Raw genomic sequence first — 22,992 nt, forward strand, 5'->3', positions numbered from 1 at the left:
CAATTTGTGACTCATTATATAAATAACGATTGTGTCCCAGCTAGTAATATCAATTCCTAGGTTTTTTAGAGCACTTAAGCATTCGTTCATACTATCTAATAATTCTCTTATCGCCGATGACGATTCATGATGTAATACTTTTAGACTCATCAAACGTTTAAGGATATTGTTTGACAAATACTTTTTGTTGTCATAACGGTTGACTAGCTGCGTCCAGGAAGCGGTGTAGTTTTTATCGGTTATTGCTGTATGCCTTAGGAGCTGTTCCGGTTCACCCAATAAATGACCTTTTAAATAATGTAGTTTTTGTACATCATCTAATTTATGGTTATTGTGTATCAATGATACAAAAAGATCTCTAAAGGTAGGCCATTCTGTGTATTTTCCTGAAAATTTAGGTAAAGAAATTTCTGGTAATTTTATGACACATTTTTCTTGATACTCGCTGGAATCACTTGACTTTACCCCGGACCGACTATTACCCTTTAATTCAATCAAAGCATCTTTCAATTCAGTTTTGTAATCTACATATAGTACTTCGGTCTCATCATATACACAATTTTTAATATAGCTAGAAGAGTCTAACTCCCTCTTAGATATCTCGCTAATCTGGCCGCTGACGTCACGGTTGTCGCCTTCTCGCTCACTCCGCAGGCCGCTGACGTCACGGATCTTCTCCCTCTCGCTCGCTCCGCTGGCCGCTGACGTCCCGGTTGTCTCCCTCTCGCTCGCTCCGCTGGCCGATGACGTCACGGTTGTCTCCCTCTCGCTCGCTCCGCAGGCCGCTGACGTCACGGTTCTTCTCCCTCTCGCTCGCTCCGCTGGCCGATGACGTCCCGGTTGCTTCTCTCTCACTCCCTCCGATGGCTGCTGGCGTCCCGGCTGCTCTCCCTCTCGCTCCCTCCAATGGCCGCTGACGTCACCACCTGGTCTCCAATATTCGGCTCGCAGGACCAAATGTTATGCACCACCAGCAATGTAGTACACCCTAGCCAGAGTCGGAAATAAAACACACAAAAACGCTCTGACCGTATATTTGCGAGGGATGCGGAACTACAGTACCATTTTGCTTATATCTAATTACAAAAGAATAACATAAGCGCGATTTAAAAACACGGCTTCTACAACTAGCGTCATCTATTATCGAATGATGGAACTAAACAATACTAAAACTTATACTATTAAACCAACGGTTTAGACAGTCTCTGTTAAATGTTGGTAACTTTTTATGCATAATTCACTATTTATTTTTCTACCAAGCCATCGATATCGGTATCGGTATCGGTATCGCCGATACATTACTACAAATATCGGTATCGGTATCGTATCGGCAAAATCATGTATCGTTACATCCCTAGTGCAAATCATGCAATATTTAAAAAACTACATTTGTCTGGTTTTATGAAAAAAAAAAGTTGATGAAATCAATTCAGTGGAGTGATGTTGAAGAAAATTATTTTTTATTGTTATAATCGAAAAAAATATAAACAAAAAATGTAATGCCTTGCTATGAACGTAAAATAAAATATTATAAATTAATGTACTTTTGCTTTGCTTGTATATTCAGTTCAGACTTTCATATTTTTTCTAGATTCATGAACATAAGAATTAAAATGGCATTCATTAAATTATTATAAAAAAAATTGAATTCTTATTAGGAGAAAGTATGATATGAAATATATAAAACTAAATTTTTATTGTATTTTACAGCCCCGTCGCTTCTTATTTAAATCGGCTTGCTTGCTCTTTTTCTTAGCAAGTCCTTCTGCAGTTATATCAGATATAACGGATAATCGTTTGGAAGGGTCAGATTTATCGTAACCCATTCTTGGGGGTGGCACATTCATGTCTGAAGGGAACGCTGAGCTATATAAGTTATTGTTTTCACTTACACTGTGAGGCATCGATGAGTGTGCATCGTTGTCTGAAAGAATATTATCTGTGGGGTAGTGAGAAGCTGGTCTAATGCTCACTGGGTCCGGAAATCTCGGCTTTTTGCTGGTGGTTGGAGGTGGTGGTGGCTGCCGATGATGTATAGACGTATTGAGATTCACAGGAGGCTTAGATTCAAAAGATCTGGAATGGTTGTGTGAAATGTTCAGATTCGAGCTAGAAGTTCCAGGTTCTTGTGCGTAATACTGTTTTGATATTTCTTTAGACTGTAAGGCACTGGCTTTTGATTGTATACATTCCTTTTCAAACGGTTCAACATAATTGAGGTCAGAGTCAACTGATTTGCATAATCGTATACCATTCTGGCGTATCATGTCTCTGGGATTACTGTAAGCATCACAGAGCATTGTTTGAGGTGGTTCTGGGGGTATTTCTCTCTGCGCCAATCTCTGTTGTTTCTTCAAGAGTGCTTTTTGTCGTGCTTTCTCTTTTGCTCTTTGTAGTTTCTTATATTCCCTTTCCTGTAAGAGGCGCGCGAGCTCGCCGTCTTGCGCTTCAACTGCACATTTCATGTCTGCAAGTATCGCTTCATTACCCTCAACTTCATGACTTAATTGTCTGGCTAATCGAGCATCTCGCTCTTCCTGTTCTAGCCTTCGCCTCATTTCTTCAAGTTCAGAGGCAGATAGACCCAATTCGTCAGGGTTAATGTCAGGAGGCGGAGGCGCCGGTGTTGCTTTCGACGAACTGGGCTGGACAAGCATTTCAGGATTATGTACGCGTCGTTGTCGTCTTATATTGATCTCAGCCATTTCTCGCGCTATTTCTGCGTCTATCTCCGCTTGTCGACGGCGCGCGAGTTCGCGCAATTGTACTTCGTGTTCGATATCCCTCTGTTCGTTTAAAGCTACTGGGAAGTCTTCACGTATCTGTTGATTGCGATACCTGTTTTCACAGAGATGCGACGAAATCTCACGGTCTTGGAGGCGATGAGCCAGCGCGCCGTCAGCTCGCACCAACCATTGCTCTCGCAAATCTGTTACGTGCCCCATCTTGGGCATTGTATCACGAGGTTGAAATCCCGACATATGTATTACTAAGTATATTTAATCTATTTCCCAATCAAACAACTTTTGATTTAGTATAGAACCACGTTTGTGACAATTAAGTCTTTATTACACATCCGAAATTGATGACGGCATACCTAGTCGAAGTATACCTTTCACAATAAACTTTCTTCACGTTCCATGAGAATAACTGAATAGTTTTTACGTTTCACAGCGGATTCTTAGTGAACAATAGCATTGATAATCTACATAATTAATTACAGAACTTGCACCTTGTTGTACGACTACAACTTATTTCCACCCCTCTACATAACAAACTTTGGAATTTTTGACATGTATAGGCATGACAGGTGGATTCCACATAGTGATGTTCTATAACAATAATGAATTGTCTATGGTTGGTATCGATTAAATGAATCGACTTAAATAAGTTACGTACTTTTACTTTAATTGATTCTGTAAGATATTTTATTTGCAACATTGCTTGAGATTTGAATACAAAATAAATAATTTAATTTATCAAGGATCTTGTATTTATGTTTTGTATTGTACAAAAAGTGAACTTGGTCGATGTTACATTGCATACGATTGAAGCTTTTTTTTTGTGTGGTGTTTCTCAATGTTAGCCAGAAGGGCTTCTACATTTTAACGCGGACGCGGGGGTGAACTGAAGGTTCACCCTGGTAGCGACATGCACAAGGGCGTCCCCCCCCCCCTTGACGGGGATCTCGAACCTCGGCTTGGGCTGTCGCTTGAGTGGAGGAGGCCAGAAGGGCCCTAATCGGACGGGACGATTGAAGCGAAAACACTACTAAAAACTGTAACATATTTTACCATATTGGAACTAATAAAAGTACCTATAACTATCAATAAAATTATTTAAGAAAAATGTGTAATTCGTTATAATAAATATAATTTATTTTGCAAAAACATGATTTTTATTTGACATCTATATTTTCCTCCGGCGAAATAAGATTCTGAGAACGACGAGCAAGTGAACTTCGTGGGCAAGCTTTGAACTCATTTGCATAATATTCTCCACTATCTGTAAAACAAAACGAAATAAAATATTTGTCATGATTTTGGTTTGATTTCTAGTATACCATATTATAAAAGTAATATTTTATGTTTTTTACAAAAGAAATTACTTTTACGAAGGTTCAAGATTTAGCAACTCGCCTATTCTTTTAGCGAATTCATCCAATCCTTTGATATTTGCAGTGGAATAAAAACTTTCTTCTGACATTTTGCACAACCAACTATAAAGATTTGGGTACCTTCAAAAAGTAGATTTAAGGTTTAACAAAAAAATACTCTTATTCGTGTAATAAATACATACCTACTTCACAACTTAATTTCAATCATTTTTAAATATTATGGAATTTAGTGCTTTCATTCAGTTATCTCTAATTGCATCAGCTAAACTGCTGACAAAATATGTAATTGTATTTTTAATAGTAAATCAAACTATTTCCTTATTCAGTTTTTATACGTTGTACACAACTGATCATACATTTTTATATGGTACTAAAACAACATTTCAATAAACACAAATTACTTGGTCTTATCCACTGGTACGAGAATATTAAGTGTGCTGATCGTAGCAGCTATAGAAATATCAGCCAAAGTTAGCAAGGATCCCGTCAGCCACGGCCGGTGAGACAAAATTGTTTCCAGATCAGCGTAGGAGTTTTCAATTTCAAACATATGATCTGGTAACACGTAACGGCAGTTCTCGTACATTATTGGATCCTGAAGCGTTCCAAAGATTATTAATTTATATATAATAAAAATTCGGAAATAGTATTAATAAATTGTAACTACCTAACTAAAAATTCATCATCGTGAAAATCATTATTTTGAAAATTAAACGCCTTCAGAAAAATGTAGTTTATATAAATTATAAGTTTGTACGGCGAGAACGATATCCGAGACAGTTAAAATGACTCCCAAATCATGGATGTTTCTGTCCATTTACCTATCCAAAACTATAAGATATTCAGTGGTGTATTCCAAGTACATACATAAAATATGCAATTCTAGTAGTATGATAGATTCAGCAACTAACAGCAGAGTTCCTGTATCGTGGTTGAAGCACTCCACAGTTATAGCAGAGAAGCTGGTCTACCACAGCCCGTCCGCCCGGGTCGCGGGGCAATAGTTGATCCAAACTACTGTACCGTGACGCTAAGTAGGTGTTTATTGCGTGGCTAAACCAAATAATATTTATTAATGTAATGAATAGGTGGTACTATCTATACTATATATTCTCAAGTGTTTGTTTGAACGCGCTTATCTCAGGAATTACGGGTTCTAATTGAAAAATTCTTGAGTGTGCTGGGCAAAGCTTATTGAAGAATTTCTGTTGCTAGTATAATATTTAACATCTAAATTCTACGTTCTAAGCAATATAAAGAAAAAAACATAGACCTATTGTTATGACCAGATTTTATTTATTTTGTCTCGATAAAATAAGAATATAATGTGAAACAATAACGTCTAATCTACCACGGGCGATCCTGGTACGCATCCACGTAGACATTTCTACTTTAGTTCAATAGCTGTAACAATGCTATGTGACGGGAAGGTATTTTATTAGTAAAAAAATTAAGTTTACCTGTCGGTCAAAATTAATTCCTTATCTTTAAATATCGGTAAAGTTTGAAGAGGATTCATCTGTAAAGCAGTGAAAAAATATGAATAAAAAATCGCGGATATTTAAAAGCAGGGTATTTTTTACTGTCTTTATATAGTTGTTTTCTCATTAAACTCTATTCATAAATTAATTATGCAATGAAAACATTAAAAATAATATAACAATTATAATACTATAAATAGAACTAGTATGCATAACGAAGGTGAGCGAGTTTCTCAACTGATGCTAAACAATGCAACCAGATAACGTGCATTGTATATTATACATATATTATATGTATACTTAAATAATAATAATATACATTATTAATGTTTAATCAGCCTGTAAAATTATCATATTATTAAAATACAACATTTTCAAAAGAGATAAGTAACAAAAATATAGCTTTGATGCATACTTTATAATTTATTTAGGTTTAGACACATTGATAAGCTAAAATATTAAGTACTAGCGGTCCGCCCCGGCTTCGCCCGTGGTACATGTTTACGTTTTCTCTACATAAGATCCATCCTCGTACTTCAAGGAATATAATAAAAAACCGGCCAAGTGCGAGTCGGGCTCGCGCACAAAGGGTTCCGTAGCAGCAAATATAATAAATTACAGTTAAATCAACCTATCTCAAAAACTATAAGAGATACTTTGATCAAACCAAAAATCGTTGAAAGAGTTAATTAGCATGCATCACCTCTATTTTTTTTAGAATTTTATACCCCGTAGTTATAAAAATAGAGGGGGGGGGACATACTTTTTACGACTTTGAGAGCTGATATCTCAAAAACCGTTCACTTTAAGAAAAATGTTTTTTAGAAAACTTTATATCATTTTAAAAGACCTTTCCATTGATACCCCACACGGGTATGTACATCGAAAAAAAAAATTTCATCCCTCAGTTACATGTATGGGGGGCCCCACCCCCAATTCTTTTTTTTACTATTTAGTGTCATATTTTTGTAGCGGTTCATACAACACATATTCCCATCAAATTTCATCACTGTAGTACTTATAGTTTCCGAGTAAATCGGCTGTGACAGACGGACAGACGGACAGACGGACAGACGGACATGACGAAACTATAAGGGTTCCGTTTTTGCCATTTTGGCTACGGAACCCTAAAAAAGAATTATCGAAATCGGTTCAGCCGTTCTCGAGTTATGCGCTTACCAACACATTTTGCGATTTATTTTTATATATAAGAGAAGATAAGGAAAGATGAACTTACGCACACAATATCCTGACCCTTATGTTCAGCTTTATCCATGTCCACGTCTACTTCAGTGACGCTAATGTTCATCGCATCTAACGCCATCATCACCGATCTACACGCTGGACTCCGGTCAGCTTTCCACAACGTGCAGTGTCTGGGCATTGAAACGTATGGTCTATTGTCAATAAGATGTGTATGGAACATTTTATTATGTAACAAATTTTCATAATATATACTATCACTATCACTACGTAATATTATAATGAAGTTGGTTAAAAAGACCCTCCGTGACTGTTCGCGATAAACTCACAAACTACTGCACCGATATTCATACCGTTTGCACGAATGCCTTGAGGTCCTCAAAGAACTGTTAAAGTAGTTCGTTGAATAGCAGACGAAGCTACGCGGGGAATGCAATACTAGTATGCTATAAATATTTAAATATTATCAATAGGTACTTACTTTAACGAGGCAAGCGGTTTGCTTCCAACTTTACCCATTTTTAAGTAATATTTTTCGTTAGTTTTGTAGTTTTTTTTTTAATTTTAAAGATTAACTTACATGTTAATTTATATAAACAATTATGCCATGACAACAAAATGTGAGACTTTACGACAGTGGACAATAGGATTTTATTTTCTTTTGTTAATTTTTAAGTCTATGTATTTTCAATGAGGTTCCATAATTAAATCAATAATAGTAGTAATGGCATAATGGCATAATAGTGGTTTAACATCTGTGAAAAATTTCATACTTGAGAACATAAAAAAGCGAATAAAAATACTCAATATTGTGTCCGATTGGAGCAAATATTTTATCTCCTTTTGGATTTAACAATATTTAGAACTACGTCATTTAACATATTTCGGTATGCAAATTACAGTTTATCGATTAGAGCTATGTTTATCTACCCTCATTTCAATTTTACACATTGAAAATTGTTACAGATCTTCCAAAAGTTTGAACCGATATGATTGTTATAACCTAATGGTTTCGGCTCAAAAATTTAAATAAGATTTAAAAAAGGTGTTCGTTTTGTCATGGATTTCGCTAATGTTTTATTTATTGTGACTTCATTTTTATTCCTGAATTGATCAAGCGATGTTTATTCAGCGTAAACAATAAACTTCGAAGACAGTATGGTTAGTTACCTAGAACAGGTTTGTTTACACAAGTTGTCTTTAAAATGATCCTGAGTATGAAGAAAACAATGAGATACTTTATTCCATATGGATTACAGTGCCGACAACACGCTATGTAAGTGTTAAATTAATAAATATGATATTCATATGATTATTAAAATAAAAAAATTTGTTTCATATTGCTATGGAAAAAAAATTGCATTTACCGATTGTTAGCTATTTTATAATCAATTGCATAATAGTACATAATTTTAACAAAACCGAGTAAATTTTAAGGATTAAATGCTCATACAGCATTTGTTTATTGACTAATGCTTGACCCGGAATGCAACTGATTTTTCTACATATTATTATCTTTAAACTCAAGATAATATTATTATCTTAAGATAATTATTATAATAATAAGATATAGATGCATCAAGTATACGGTATATGATTTTTAGTACATTTGGTATATTTTTCAGAAAACACACAATGTCTGCAAAACCTGTATTATATGCAGACGAGGCTTCTCCGCCAGTTCGGTTTGTGATGATGACTGCATCACTGCTTGATATCGAATTAGTTGTGAATAAAGTAGATTTATTTACCAGTGAACAGAAGACTGAAGAGTACTATAAGGTAATGTACGTTAATTTTAAAGTGATTTCAATTATCTATCCTATGTATAAGCACAGACTAATAATAATATACTACGTATGGGCGTATTCAGAAAGAAAGCTTGAAACTTATAAGCGCTTATAAACGCTTATCGGCGCTTGTCATGTTCATTGTCTTGCTTGTCATATTTATATGAACATGACAAGCGCCGATAAGCGCTTATAAGTTTCAAGCTTTCTTTCTGAATACGCCCTATACAAGTATAAGTATTAAATAATTATATTAAATGAATTTTAAGTAAACTACCATGTATAACATGGTCGACTGTTCACAATAATGAAAAATTATGCAGTAAAAAGCTTGAACATTATTTTCAGATTAATCCATTGCAAAAAGTGCCGGCATTGGTTATCGGAGACAAAACAATTCTAGATAGTCACGCTGCTGCTATATATTTATGTCAGAAAACGTCTGCGCAAGATCTATATCCAATTGATCCCCTCGAGAGAGCAAAAGTAAATGAAATGCTATTTTATAACTCTGGCAGGTTGTTCCCGTTGGATAGCGAAATAATTGTAAGTGGCAATTAGATACAATATTAAAGCAAAAAATTTGAGATTGAACACGTTACAAGTGTTTGAATTCATAAAAAAACTCATATTTTTTATAGTCATGTTATTTTGCTGGTAATTGGCCGGTTCCAGAAACAAAAACGGAGGAATGGTATCGTGCATTGGACTATTTAGAAATTAATTTGAACAAAAATAATTGGCTCGTTGGTGATAAGGTAAATTCCTTTAACTATTTTAATGTAATAAAATATGTAGCTATTGTAACCATGTAATATTGTTAATTCAATTTCAGATGTATTTGTGTGATGTCTGTGTGATGTTAACTGTAACATCCCTGCAATTATTAATTCCGATTACCGAAAGACACAGAAATGTAAAGCAGTGGCTAAAAAGATTTGAAGCATTGCCATGTTATGAAATTAATCGCCGAGGGCTGGAAAGATTGACACACTTTATTGAATTGTTCCGACATGCAGAATAAGTTGACGACGATTATATTCTGACGCTGTGCAAAATAAAAAAATCGAAATCCTAGATTTTTTTGAAACGCACAAAGTTCTTAACTATTTTGACATAGTACCTATTAAATATATACATAGTAGTAAATACTGTAGTGAATTTTTTTATAAGAAAAATTTAATTCTTGGAGGAAATTCTTGGACTCCAAGATGGTTGAATTTGGCGCATAAACGTATGATTAGATATGATTTTTTTATTATTGTCATAAAATAACACATTGAATAAAAATTATTTTTGAAAGCATTTTTTATTTTCTTCCCTTTGTTAAATATTTGATAAGAATGAAATCATTTCTATTGCAACCATAATAATAATTTAGAAAATACAAACATTACATTTTTATCGAATGATTGAATCGATTTTTCGTAATACAATTTAAAACCGATTTTATATCAAATACAAAGGGCACATCATTTTAAATGTCAAGTGTCTCTAGTCAATGTACTCTATTGATTGGTCGACAGGGAGATGTAAAAAATGGCTGCCTTGCCTTCTCCTACTCAGGTAGAATTTACCCGAATAAAATAAATAGTTTAGTGCAAATTTAATGTTAATGTGTCTGAAAATCATCACATAATAATATCCTTTCGATTTATGGAAATCAGTCACCAGCCTGAATATTATAACTACGAAATTGCGGCGTCGAAGTGTCGGGAACTTGTAGACTGATTACGCTGAAGTTAAAACTAGAAATCAACGGTTTACGTTAATAATTAAAATTGCGTTTATTTATTACGAAAAATAACAGTGTAGTGAAATACGTGGTCATTGTTAGCGATTTTTGTTAAGTTGGTGTTAAAAGTTGTACTGTCACAAATTGTATAGATATGTCACACCCATAAAACCTTTTTAAATATAGTGTAAGGTTTAATATTTTATCAAAAAAAATGTGGATTGAACCATTGCAGGTGGCAGGGACCCACAGTTCTATATACGAGGCCTATTATCATCAAGTAAGTGTACATATTGTATTTATAATACATATTAGATTAGTGACATTTGGATTCTTAATCCCTATATGTGCATGTTTTGCTGTATAAATTGACTTATGCAGCTTTTAAACTTGGAAATAGAAATGGTTACATTATAAGTAACACCATTGTGTAGATTAGATAACTGTACTTTTGAATCAAACATTAAATCAAGCTCAGGTTCAGATGTGGATCGGATACTGAAATCAATGGTGGTAAATTTTAAAATATGTAATGACGTTTCAAAAGTGCTTCTATAAGAAGTCTAATTGAATGAATAAATGTTTGAGTTTGAGTTTGAATGTAAATAGTGATAAATAGCAAAAACCTATAAATAACTATATAATTTTTTTCTTTAAGAGGAATTTATTATTGATCTCATCCTGGTTTTACTGATCAGAAACATATAAGAGACAAGAAAATTATAGTAACACAATAAAATTAATCCTTTATCTTGATCTGACAAGAATATTGCTTTTTCTAAATCCCTTGTTTATAATTTGTGAGATGCATTAGACCACTGAACACATTATATTATTTACTAGATTACCGCCCGCTCCTTCGTCCGCTTTGTCTAAAACCTTATAAATTATATACTAAAACCTTCCTGTTGAATCACTCTATCTATAAAAAAAAAACTCATCAAAATCCGTTGCGTAGTTTAAAAGAATTAAGCATACAAAGGGACATAGGGACAGAGAAAGCGACTTTGTTTTATACTATGTAGTGATAGTGATTGACCAAGTTATGTGCTATTATGCTTAAAAAATTTTAAGTACCCTTTCATTTGCATGTAAATAGCATAAAATATTTATATCTCACAGAATTTTGTTCTTCGTTACTTATTTTATCAATACACTCAATACACTGTACAGTGTACAATCTTTGATTACCCTCAATCAATCGTCGTTCATTAAAATGATTTGACTTGGTTAAGTGACTCAGAACATGCCTTGATCAATCTAACAAAGTTTTTGCAGCTGGAGCAAGATTTGAAGTAGTTTATAGTAATAGTTATCAATAACTAGACAATTTTCATGTTACATAAGAAATAGGTTTATAAAATAGCCCTCAATTTTGATTGGCATATTATTCAGTGTAAATTTATTACATACTTATCATCTTTAGTTTTCCTACTGTGCATTTTACTTGTACATTAAAACTTTAGTGCCTTCAATCAAATTTAGGTATTCAATAGACTTGAGGGGTGAAATCAGTTTTTGGAAAAGTCTCATGTTACATATTACATATTCAACTATATTCAATCCAAATTAGGTCAGTAATTTAGCCATAAAAATGAGCATGATAAGCACACTTTCATATCTATACTAATATTATAAAGCTGAAGAGTTTGTTTGTTTGTTTGAATGCGCTAATCTCGGGAACTACTGGTCCGATTTGAAAAATTCTTTCGGTGTTAGATAGCCCATTTATCGAGGAAGGCTATAGGCTATATATCATCACGATAAGACCAACAGGTGCTGGGCAATGCAGGTGAAACCACGGGGAACAGCTAGTTTATAATATTACCAGTCAGAGCTAGCGTCATTTCTTTTACACCAGATTAGTTAAAGTGGCATGCTAATCCTAATACATTTATCTAGCTGTAGCAAATTCCATACAGATCTGATCAGCTGTTTTTGTGTAAATGAGTAACAAATGCATGGATGTGCATTTGTTACAAACTTATTATATTGAGATAATCACTACATAGTATAAAACAAAGTCGCTTTCTCTATCCCTATGTCCCTTTGTATGCTTAAATCTTTAAAACTACGCAATGGATTTTGATGCGGTTTTTTTAATAGATAGAGTGATTCAAGAGGAAGGTTTTAGTATATAATTTTTTAGGTTTCAGACAAAGCGGGCGAAGCCGCGGGCGGTAAGCTAGTTTAAATGATAATAACTTTGTGTAACAAACATGCATCCTCGCAGATTATACAATAGTTAGCGTTATATTTATGTATACTTCACTTGCAGGTGGATCCAAATGGCACAGGAGCAATACAAGCGCTGGATGCAGCTCGATTCCTCAAGAAGTCACGTCTTAGCGATGTGGTCCTCAGCAAGATATGGGATCTCTCTGATCCCACCGGCAAAGGGTATTTGGATAAGGTTAGTACTTTGCTACTTTTAATATAAATAAATATAAATTTTGTGTGTATGTTTGCAATAATATTATCTAGCTCGTATACTTTTGAGGAATATAATTCAATTACAAAAATAAACTGTAAATTTATATGATTTATTGGGCTAAGGTCAAGATTTTGATATAAAGCAATAATTCTATCTCACTCCTATGTCACCTATATATATATAAAACTCAAAGGTATAGTGATCTATCAACGCACTGCCTAAACCACTGGACATATCGGGCTGAAATTTGGCATGCAGGTAGATGTTAGGACGGAGGCATCTGCTAAGAAAGGATTTCACGAAATTCTTGCGGGAACGGGGGAAAACGGGGATGCACATACAAAGTAGTGGGCGGAAGCTAGTTAAGGAATATAATTCAAGTATGTGAAAAAACTTCAAATCTATATATTTTACATCTTAATGGGCGTAGGTCAAGATCTTATCACGATAAGCTTGCATATGCAATGATATATTCTTAAGAATTTAACTTGACCTATTTGTTGCTCTGAATACAGGAAGTGAATATATTTTCATAATATCTTACATGGTTTTTGATGTTATTGATAACGACTCTGCATAAAATGCAATATTCCTTGTTTTGTATGTATAAACTATGAATAGTTGATTCCAATCAACTGCATGGGTAATCTTTTTTTGTTCGACTCACTAAATTGGACTTAAGCCCTATTTCAATGCACTACAAAAGTAGGTAATTATTGTTTCAGCAAATAAATATCATTTTATTTTTACTAGCTTACCGCCCGCGGCTTCGCCCGCTTTGTCTAAAACCTAATAAATTATATACTAAAACCTTCCTCTTGAATCACTCTATCTATTAAAAAAAACCGCATCAAAATCCGTTGCGTAGTTTTAAAGACTTAAGCATACAAAGGGACATAGGGACAGAGAAAGCGACTTTGTTCTATACTATGTAGTGATATACATTATACATACAATTATTTCTATACAATCTCAAACTTAATTTATTCAAGCGCAATAGCTTAAATCATCTTTGCTATTATAGTTTCCATTAACAAAATTCAGAGATGTGTGAAATGCTCACAAAGATAAAATTAAAGATGCCTTGAAGATTTCTTTTATCTTAAAAGATTAACTAACTTTATCTTATCATTCATAAACTGTATGATGTTGAACTGTTTTCTTTCTATGCTAGAGATTTGTTTCTCAATTCTCATACAAAATTTTATTTTTTTATTCAATTTTATGGATTCTCTTATGTAATTTATTGAGTAGCACATTTTGTTTATAATTTCGTTTGATAATTATCTAGCGGTGATTGACGGTTTTACCCAAATTGTCTGCTCCTAAATTTGAATTTTATCCTTTTTCCGGCAATATAAATATAAACATATTTGACAATTTATTTTTATCTTCTTTATATATAAAAATGAATCGCAAAATGTGTTGGTAAGCGCATAACTCGAGAACGGCGGAACCGATTTCGATAATTCTTTTTTTATTATATTCCTTGAAGTACGAGGATGGTTATTATGTAGAGAAAACGTAAATATGTACCACGGGCGAAGCCGGGGCGGACCGCTAGTTTACAATAATTATAAAGTAGTTTAAGTATATGACTTTAAATAAATTAAGAATTTTTAGGCTGGTATGTGTATCGTAAAGGATGCATGTAGCAAAATACGTCTGTGCATTTTAAGCACAAACATTCAAAAAATCATTACCACCTTTGACGATGTTCTAACAGAAGCCATTACGAGCCTTCAAATTATACTATCGACCTTTTATCCTTTGAAACGTATGAGCTCTCCATTTTTGCGTCTATCAGACAGTCGCCTAATAAAATGTTGGCCTAGGCCCAAACATAACAGTAATAAGGTCGATGCATTTGCCGAAATCCATATTTTTTTGAAGTGTGCGTGAATGGACGATTTTAGGCTAATATTCGCAGTTTGTCCCCTTTTTTATATTTGTGAATTGTTTTTGTGCAGATTTCTAACTCTTTCAGGAAAATTGACAGGTTTAATTTAGCTCTCGACTCTTATATCTTTTGATCTTGACTTCGTTTATAGTGGGTAATTTAAGTTATTACGATTACTTAACAATAATATTTTTGTCATTTTTAAAGTATCGCTATCTATAGATTATTGTTTCTTTAATTGCGTAACTCTTAAATTATGAAAACGGATCAAAATTGCGGGATAAGAATAATCCGGGATACGCCCTGTGTCCCAATTTTCATTCAATTTAGTAGGCTTCAAACTTTTTCGTGGCAAGCAATCAACAAGCGAATGGGCATTTAATAATTGACATAGTTTTACACATTTACATTTACTTTATTTACATCTAGTGAACTAATTACAATTAAATTTAAAAGTAACCGAAGAATCTAGTCTACATGATCGTTTCTCAAGCTGAGTTAGTCCATTTGTCATGAAAGAGAGAAAGAGTAAGAGGAATATTCAAATGATACCATTAAATAATATTCGAAGGTAATCAGTTAAGACTTAAGATATTATTTCATTTTCTGGCAATAATGGTCTTGTATTTCATCGGCTTTGAGCAATGTATTCGAAAGTTTTGATAGAAATTTTATCCAGTTCCATTTAGAGATTTCTAAAACTTTTGCAAACAATTGTTTTTTCATATTATAGAGAAACGATTCTCGCTTTAGATCAACTGTTATAAAATCACCTGTGCAAATGTGCGACATGAAAAAGGTGTAGGTACTTACTGCAACTATGAAAAATGTTTTAAATATATTTTTTTCCATTCTGAGCAAAATTATTTTGATCGTAACTTTTTTTGAGAATTTATGTTTACGCTACAACCATCTTTGCAAGCAATTCACTTCACAACCACTAGTTAAATCTAGTAATTAGTAAGTACTTTTTATTATTATTACACGCTTTTTATTAGCTTCACCTGTATGTTTGTTTGTAACCGACTTCTTTGGGCGCGATTTTGACCCACTTTAAACGGCCAGATTTCGTTCAAACTTCGTAGATTTATTGAGGACCGATGACAATACACTAATTTGATAAAATTATTCCATTTTTCAATTTGCAAAAAGCGTGTTTTTTAGTTTTTTTTAACTATTAAGTATTTATTTAAACCTATAGCGTGGGGGCGTCAGTGATAGTAGGTACATTAACATGATGATATGACAATATTGACTCTAAAGGATGTATTATATGTTTAATTACTAATAGCGATATGTTATCTATTTAACTGACGAATTGGTTCACTATTTTGTATTTGAGTTTGAGGTGGAGTGGTTATGTTTTTTTGCTCTATAGGTGTGTCTTTACCGTGGAGGTTTTTATAGTATTACGTGATTTATAAGAGGTAATTACATGTGCATATAGTGACTGTGTTTTGTGATACTGTGGTTAGGTGATGTACCTGTATGTTACTTCTGCTATTTTATTATTAAGAATTACGAAATTATCTTGTTGAAAGTTTTTTCATGGATTGTACAGGTTGTTGAAGTTTCAAGTATAATTAACTTCAGAAGGTTATTCGTTCAAGTCTAAAATTTTACGTCGTTTAGAAAAAGTGGAATTTAATTTTTATTTCACTATTAAAAAGGTTGGTTGAATGGATAATTGTAGCTCTTTCTTGGAATCTATAACTACTAATATTATAAAGCTGAAGAGTTTGTTTGTTTTTTGTTTGAACGCGCTAATCTCGGTAACTACTGGTCCGATTTGAAAAATTCTTTCGGTGTTAGATAGCCCATTTATCGAGGAAGGTTATAGGCTATATATCATCACGCTACGACCGACAGGAGTGGAGCCACGGGGGTGAAACCGCGCGGAGCAGCTAGTAATAGCTAAGATGACATTTTGTATAGAGATTATAATCTATGTACATTAGCATATAGCACTATTTATTCGGGTAGGTACGTACTACGAAAGCGAAGCCATGAACCGAACCAAGTTAAAGATGATTAGTTTAATATACCTAAATAAATAAAATAAATAATTATAGTTTTAATACAAGTATAGCTTTAATACAAAACTAACAAACATAATGTACAATGTCGGTCGTAAGCATTAACAGCGATGCATCTATCGATTTTTCTTGTAAGAAGGCGATAATTATAGACGTGGAGCGTAACTGAACTGTGAGTGATTGATAATAATTGTTTGTTTATCACTTATCCACCTCCTTGTTTTATTGGTTTGTGTATCACTACATAGCATTAAACAAAAAAAAAAAGCTTAAATCTTTAAATGATTTTGATGCGGTTTTTTTAATAGATAGAGTAATTCAAGAGGAAGGTTTTAGAATATAATTTGTTAGGTTTTAGATAAAGCGGGAGAAGCCTCGGGTGGAAAGCTAGCTAAGCGTTATAATGAGACTTCTTGGTTCAAGATCATTCCGATATTGAACTAGTGACTAGTCTATTATTTTGGAAATGTTTAGGAGGATCGTCATCCTTCTTCATAGGTTCGTAACTGCAGAAAATTCTGACCAGTTTGCTAATCTCTTCGCTCATCATCATCTGTTAAAAAGATGCATTTACCGTCCAGTCGTAAACATACATTTATAACAAGTCTTATTTACAGAATTGCAACTTTTAATACTTCATCGTACCTTATTTAAAGAATAGTTTTTATCCATTCTGTTATTCCATAAAAAATACGTTGCAACGACGTTTTTTACCATCGACATTGGGTATACAAAACTATAAGTTATCGGGAAGGAAATAATTGTGAAGTGAAACTTCTTTAGGCGCGTTGAGAGTACCCAAAAATTTCAAGGTCGCGTCATGAAAATACCGTCACGTCATCGAGTAAGACGACGATTTTGGTATCTTTGAATCTTGCCAAAGAAGTTTTAATTCTGACACGTGTGCTCAGCACACACACTCTTTTTTTAATTTATTTATCTATAATAAATAATGAATTATTTTGTTTACAGGCAGGCCTGTTCGTAGCGTTGAAGCTGGTTGCGCTGGCGCAAGCCGGCAAGGACATAAACATGAGCAACATACACTCGGAGACGCCGCCACCTAAAGTTGTAAGTTGTAATAATTTGAAAAATTTAATAACTTGTCCTGTATTTTCGAGAGATTCTTATAAAACGTGAGATAAAATTGATAAATAAATATATAGTATATGTATTTAAATGAATACAAATGAAAATAATGGCATATTTTTGCCATAAGTTTTATCAACATTTTCACAAATAAATATGACGTTTTACAATTACTATTATTCTAACTAAATAAGTTTCGGATGTAATGCAATAAGTTTTATGAAATTTATAGTTCCTTATATTATGCCTTAGTGTGCTTTTCCACCAATGACGTGCGAGGATGTTTAGCGAGGAATGTGTTTATAAAGAACCAATCATATACCTTCACTAGCGGTCCGCCCCGGCGGCGCCCGTGGTACATATTTCGCAATAAAAAGTAGCCTATGTCCTTTCTCGGGTATCAAAATATCTCCATACCAAATTTCATGCAAATTGGTTCTGTAGTTTAGGCGTGATTGAGTAACAGACAAACAGACAGAGTTACTTTCGCATTTATAATATTAGTATGGATTTGGTTTAAAGCGATACTATTGGTTATTTACAATACTCGCATATTATTGGAGGAAAAAGCACCCTTCCACTTAATAAATTCGGCCCTACGATATTTATCTTAAGGGTGAGCTACCGAAAGTGCCGCCGGCGAGCGTGAGCCCGATGCCCGCGCTCGCGCCGCTCAGCGACTGGAGCGTGAAGCCGGCGGAGCGGGAGAAGTACAGCCAGCTGTTTGATTCGCTACAGCCGAGTAATGGACTTATACCTGGGAATAAGGTGGGTTTTGTTACGTAATATGAGCTATTAGTAGTCTACCGAGACAAGGAGGTCTGTTTACTTCGAATACAACATAAATTGTCTGGTAAGTCGAAAATTGGACTGACGATGAAGGCGGAGAGAGGGAGCACATACAGCTGTTGTGTTCTCTGCAGCCGAGTAAATAGACTGATACCCGGGAATAAGGTTGGTGACGTTATAATTCTAGATATTTTTACTACCAAAAATGTGCTGAGTGGTTTGCTCACTCTAAATAGAATTACACTTTCGTGGTCAAGAAACGCTATGAAACCAAGGTATATTGTTATATCTCTTTGTCTACTGTAAATCTATTCAAAGTCTAGAATTTGATTTATTTATTTGTTACTAATTTCTTGCAAACTAACCTACTGTTGGTAACAACGAAAATATGGGGAAGTTAGTTATAGCCAGAAGAGCTATTCGTCTGAATGAATCTTCTTAATGATAGCTCAAACCAAATACACCCTACTAATTCCATTATAATCAACAAAATCAACAATGGACAACTAGTGCTTATGAATAAATCGAATGTCGACAGGTGAAAGGAGTGCTAATGGAGTCTAAGCTGCCTCTGGAGACGCTCGGCAAGATCTGGGACCTCGCCGACCAGGACAAGGACGGGATGCTCGATAGACATGAATTTATTGTGGTATGTGCTTGGTTTATGTGTTATGATTAATAGCAATACAGATGTCATAGAAATTATTTATTTTATTTATTTATTTATTTATAATCTTTATTGCATACAAAACATAAATACAAATTTCACACACACAGACAGGACATTTGATGCAAAGGGCAAAATTATGTGTTTATACCAGGGATGTAACGGAGGTAGTTTTATCGGAACCGAAATCGGAATCGGAGTTTTCAAATTTGGTTTATCGGAATCGGAATCGAAATCGGAGGCAGGGTCAGTTTGTTTAAGGACAAATAAAACATGATTTATAGTCAATTCTTTTCATTTTTATTTTTTATTATAAAATAAAAAACAACTGTGAAAAAAAATTGGCATAATTCCAAATGAACAAAAGATAAAATTAATGAATTTAAAGTTTAATTAAAATTAAAACCCAAAGTAGCGTGTTACATTTGGTGACATTACAATAAATGAACAATAGCTAAAGCAAATTAAATCAAAATGGGGAGTCCATTCCAAAAGTCCAGTCCAAAAGTAATGTATTGTACTTTATGAACAAAAGCTTCGATGCTTTGTCCCCATCCAATCTATTTCATAAAGAGTCGTAAATTAGGCCAGCACCACTAATTGATGATAGAGTGCACATAGTGGGGGTCGGGGGATTCCCCGCGCGACATGTATGAACCTGTTCGGCACAGGCAGTCGCGCGCCGCCCGCTTTGTTTCGTTCGACCTCCGATTAACATCCGATACAAAAGTATCGGAACCGAAGTCGGAACCGAAAGTGTAATAATAATCGGAAGTTTCGACTTAACGGAACCGGAATCGAAGCTCCGTTACATCTCTGGTTTATACAAAGTCTATTTTAAAATTAATACATACATTTCCACCAAAGGTGGTACTAAAATATTTTAAATCAAATACATTCTGTTTTAATAATAAAGATTACATTAAGCAAGATTTAGGGCCGATTTCATTCTATATAATCGATAGATTTATTCAATATAACATATTTTAACTGTCGAAACTACACAGAAGAATATACAGAATTTAGTATTTTTAGTGTTTGATTTTACGCGAGTATTATACATTTAGAAATTAAAGACTTTTTGTCTCCCTGTGACCACGCTCGAGCTCGCTGTAAAGTGTTCGAATCGTCGGGAAAATAATATATTGAATAAATCGCGTTTAAAATCAGTTAAAAAGTCTTTAATTTCTAAAAATACAGAATTTGTGATATCGCATATAAGAAACAAATAAAAAAACCTTTATTTTAAGAAAAACTATCACTAAAATTATCTTTTCTCTCTTGTCCGCAGGCGATGCACCTAGTATACAAAGCGCTAGAGAAGCACGCCGTGCCCACCAGCCTGCCCCCAGAACTACGTGCCCGTCCCCCCCGCCCCCCCTCACGGCCCCCGTCGCGACCCCCCTCTCGCCCCCCCTCGCCCCAACCGCGCCCCCCACGCCCACACCCCCCCGCACCCGCTACGAGTACTAATTTGTTAGATGGACTACTGGATTTGTCTAGTGTGAGTATATCTATACATCTATACATCTATACAAATATTATAAAGAGGAAAGGTTTGAATGTATGGGTGTGTTTGGTGTAAAATTTTTGGATATTTCCCGTTTTATTTTTAAAAAATTATTATTGAAATTTTATTGATTAGGTAAAGGGCTTTCGACATCAGTTTCAAGTTTTTTAATATCTGCAATAGTTACAGAATAATCGCCTTTGCACACTTAACGATTACATCCTGTATAGAGCTGCCCTGTTTCGCAAAAACTTATATAGATTGCCCTGCAACTGATCAATTACTTACTTTTACTTGAGTTTAATTTTAGTATAATATGTTTGACATTGTTTTCAACTTGGATTTAAAATATAACACGAATAATGTTTTTTTGTAAATTATTGCCGTACTTATTTTCTAATACAAATATCTCAACAAATTTGTCTATACTATAAAAACTTAACATTTGATTAAATTGCAGCCGCCATCATCCACCCCCTCCCCCGCGCCCACCAACCAATGGATAACCCCCGCGGAGCGCGCCAAGTACGACGCGCAGTTCACCGCAGCGGACACGGACCGGGACGGGTTCGTGTCCGGTATGGAGATACGACACGTGTTCCTGGATACGGGCCTGCCGCAGACCACGCTGGCGCATATATGGTGAGATACGAATGAACACGCATACATACACAACATATGGAACATAATATACAGGGTGTAATCGTTAAGTGTGCACAGGCGATTATTCCGTAACTATTGCAGATATCAAAAAACTTTATACTGATATCGAAAGTATTTAACCTAATGAGTAAAATGACAATAATAACTTTTAAAAAATGAAACGGGAAATATCCATAAAAGTTACATTAAACACAATGTATGGGACATTGAATTTTCCATACATTTTGTGTTCAAAGCAAATGTTCAAAGTGACGTCCTCGTTTTGGAATACCATTGTATTCCACATCGAGCTCTGTTTACAGTTTCTAAATGAATTTTTATTAAAATTTGTGAAGTAAGTAATTTAAGCACAAATTCAAAAAAAAAACAAAAATTTTTCATAGTACATGTTGAGGATAGTCATATCTCATACTAAATGTATGGGAGTGTTTGATGTAAAATTTTTGGATATTTACCTTTTTATTTTTAAAAAGTTATTATTGTCATTTTACTCATTAGGTAAAGGGCTGTTGATATCAGTATAAAGTTTTTTGATATCTGAAATAGTTACGGAATAATCGCCTGTGTACACTTAACGATTACACCCTGTATATATATACACACACACACGTATCTGTACGTACATACCTATTTTTATTTATTTTTTGAATAAAAATATAAAAGGTTTTACTATTATGAATATAAAAGGTACCTTACAGCTGTTGATAAGATAAATTATTACTAATTACATGTTAAAATGCCAAACACACATTAATACGCACATTAGCATGAAAATTAACGTGTACGTAGACGTATACGCAATAACGTGCATGCGGAAGAATGTATTAATTAATCCATATTTAAGATGAAATATGAAAAAAACTAGATTTCCGCCCGCGGCTTCGCCCGCGTTTTCAAAGGAAAACCCGCATAGTTCCCGTTCCCGTGGTATTTCCGGGATAAAACCTACCTTATGTGTTAATCCAAGTTACCTTCTATATGTGTGCTAAATTTCATTGTAATCGGTTCAGTAGTATTTGCGTGAAAGAATAACAAACACACACACACACACATCATCACAAACTTTCGCATTATTAGCAGTTTTAATCCTACTAATATTATTATTATAATATTAGTAGGATTAAACTGATAATGCAACTTTTTACATTATCTCTCTGATTAAATTTTTTAATTTATCTATCAAATCAAATATATTTTCACAATCGCCTAACAACGGTTTAGAGCAATCTTCCGTATCCTCTCCCATCTCACGGAACCGTTGTTTATTTATTTATTTATTTATTTATTTATTTATTTTATTTATTTATAAGGTTATTTATTATGCATACCATGTTTAAATATAAATTTATAGTTGAATCGTTTCTATCGCCTTAAATACGTATTTATCATAATTTATTTATAATATTATTTTTTATTGACTTATCGAAATTTTCCTGACTTATTTCCCCACAGAGAAATTTTCCTGTCTTATCAAAATTTTCCCGACTTATGGAATTTTCCCTGACGTATAGAAATTTTCCTGGCTTATAGAATTTTTCCTGACGTAAAGAAATTTTCCTGGCGTATGGAAATTTTCCT

At 34.0% G+C, this 22,992-nt stretch overlaps 4 protein-coding genes across 5 annotated transcripts in view; 2 read left to right on the plus strand and 2 right to left on the minus strand.

Moving 5' to 3' along the window:
• Positions 1–1,363: 1,363 nt before the first annotated feature.
• Positions 1,364–3,268, minus strand: LOC149901524 (uncharacterized). Its single transcript, XM_090110583.1, has one exon. The coding sequence runs from the start codon at positions 2,979–2,981 to the stop codon at positions 1,695–1,697; it is 1,287 nt and encodes a 428-aa protein (XP_089966709.1). The 5' UTR covers positions 2,982–3,268; the 3' UTR covers positions 1,364–1,694.
• A 642-nt stretch (positions 3,269–3,910) lies between these two features.
• On the minus strand, positions 3,911–6,986 carry LOC149901525 (glutathione S-transferase 1-like). Of its 2 annotated transcripts, none has more exons than XM_090110971.1 (5): positions 6,836–6,986; positions 5,578–5,636; positions 5,029–5,170; positions 4,519–4,712; positions 3,911–4,005 (listed from the first exon to the last, which is right to left on the minus strand). In XM_090110971.1, exons 1-5 carry the CDS (start codon positions 6,980–6,982, stop codon positions 4,002–4,004), a joined length of 546 nt encoding a protein of 181 aa, XP_089967097.1. In that variant the 5' UTR covers positions 6,983–6,986; the 3' UTR covers positions 3,911–4,001. The 2 variants fall into 2 exon arrangements, with proteins under 2 accessions (XP_089967097.1, XP_089967096.1); XM_090110970.1 differs by lacking the exon at positions 3,911–4,005 and adding an exon at positions 4,111–4,237.
• Positions 6,987–7,944: 958 nt separating this feature from the next.
• Positions 7,945–9,896, plus strand: LOC149901526 (glutathione S-transferase E14-like). Its single transcript, XM_090110910.1, has 5 exons — positions 7,945–8,077; positions 8,427–8,583; positions 8,940–9,137; positions 9,233–9,349; positions 9,427–9,896. The coding sequence occupies exons 1-5, from the start codon at positions 8,007–8,009 to the stop codon at positions 9,613–9,615; spliced, it is 732 nt and encodes a 243-aa protein (XP_089967036.1). The 5' UTR covers positions 7,945–8,006; the 3' UTR covers positions 9,616–9,896.
• A 205-nt stretch (positions 9,897–10,101) lies between these two features.
• The window catches only part of Eps-15 (Epidermal growth factor receptor pathway substrate 15), a 34,895-nt gene continuing 22,004 nt past the window's right edge, over positions 10,102–22,992 (plus strand). Inside the window, exons 1-8 of the mRNA XM_090110972.1 lie at positions 10,102–10,157; positions 10,562–10,606; positions 12,605–12,739; positions 17,669–17,767; positions 18,401–18,553; positions 19,113–19,223; positions 20,533–20,745; positions 21,212–21,393. Coding sequence (XP_089967098.1) covers positions 10,131–10,157; positions 10,562–10,606; positions 12,605–12,739; positions 17,669–17,767; positions 18,401–18,553; positions 19,113–19,223; positions 20,533–20,745; positions 21,212–21,393 — 965 coding nt within the window. The 5' untranslated portion in view covers positions 10,102–10,130. The remainder of the gene's footprint in view (positions 10,158–10,561; positions 10,607–12,604; positions 12,740–17,668; positions 17,768–18,400; positions 18,554–19,112; positions 19,224–20,532; positions 20,746–21,211; positions 21,394–22,992) is intronic.

The sequence above is a fragment of the Colias eurytheme genome, chromosome 16 (assembly GCF_061535395.1).
Source record: "Colias eurytheme isolate Ceu_HAF_F1 chromosome 16, ilColEury1 Martin Lab GWU primary, whole genome shotgun sequence".
Classification (NCBI taxonomy): domain Eukaryota; kingdom Metazoa; phylum Arthropoda; class Insecta; order Lepidoptera; family Pieridae; genus Colias; species Colias eurytheme.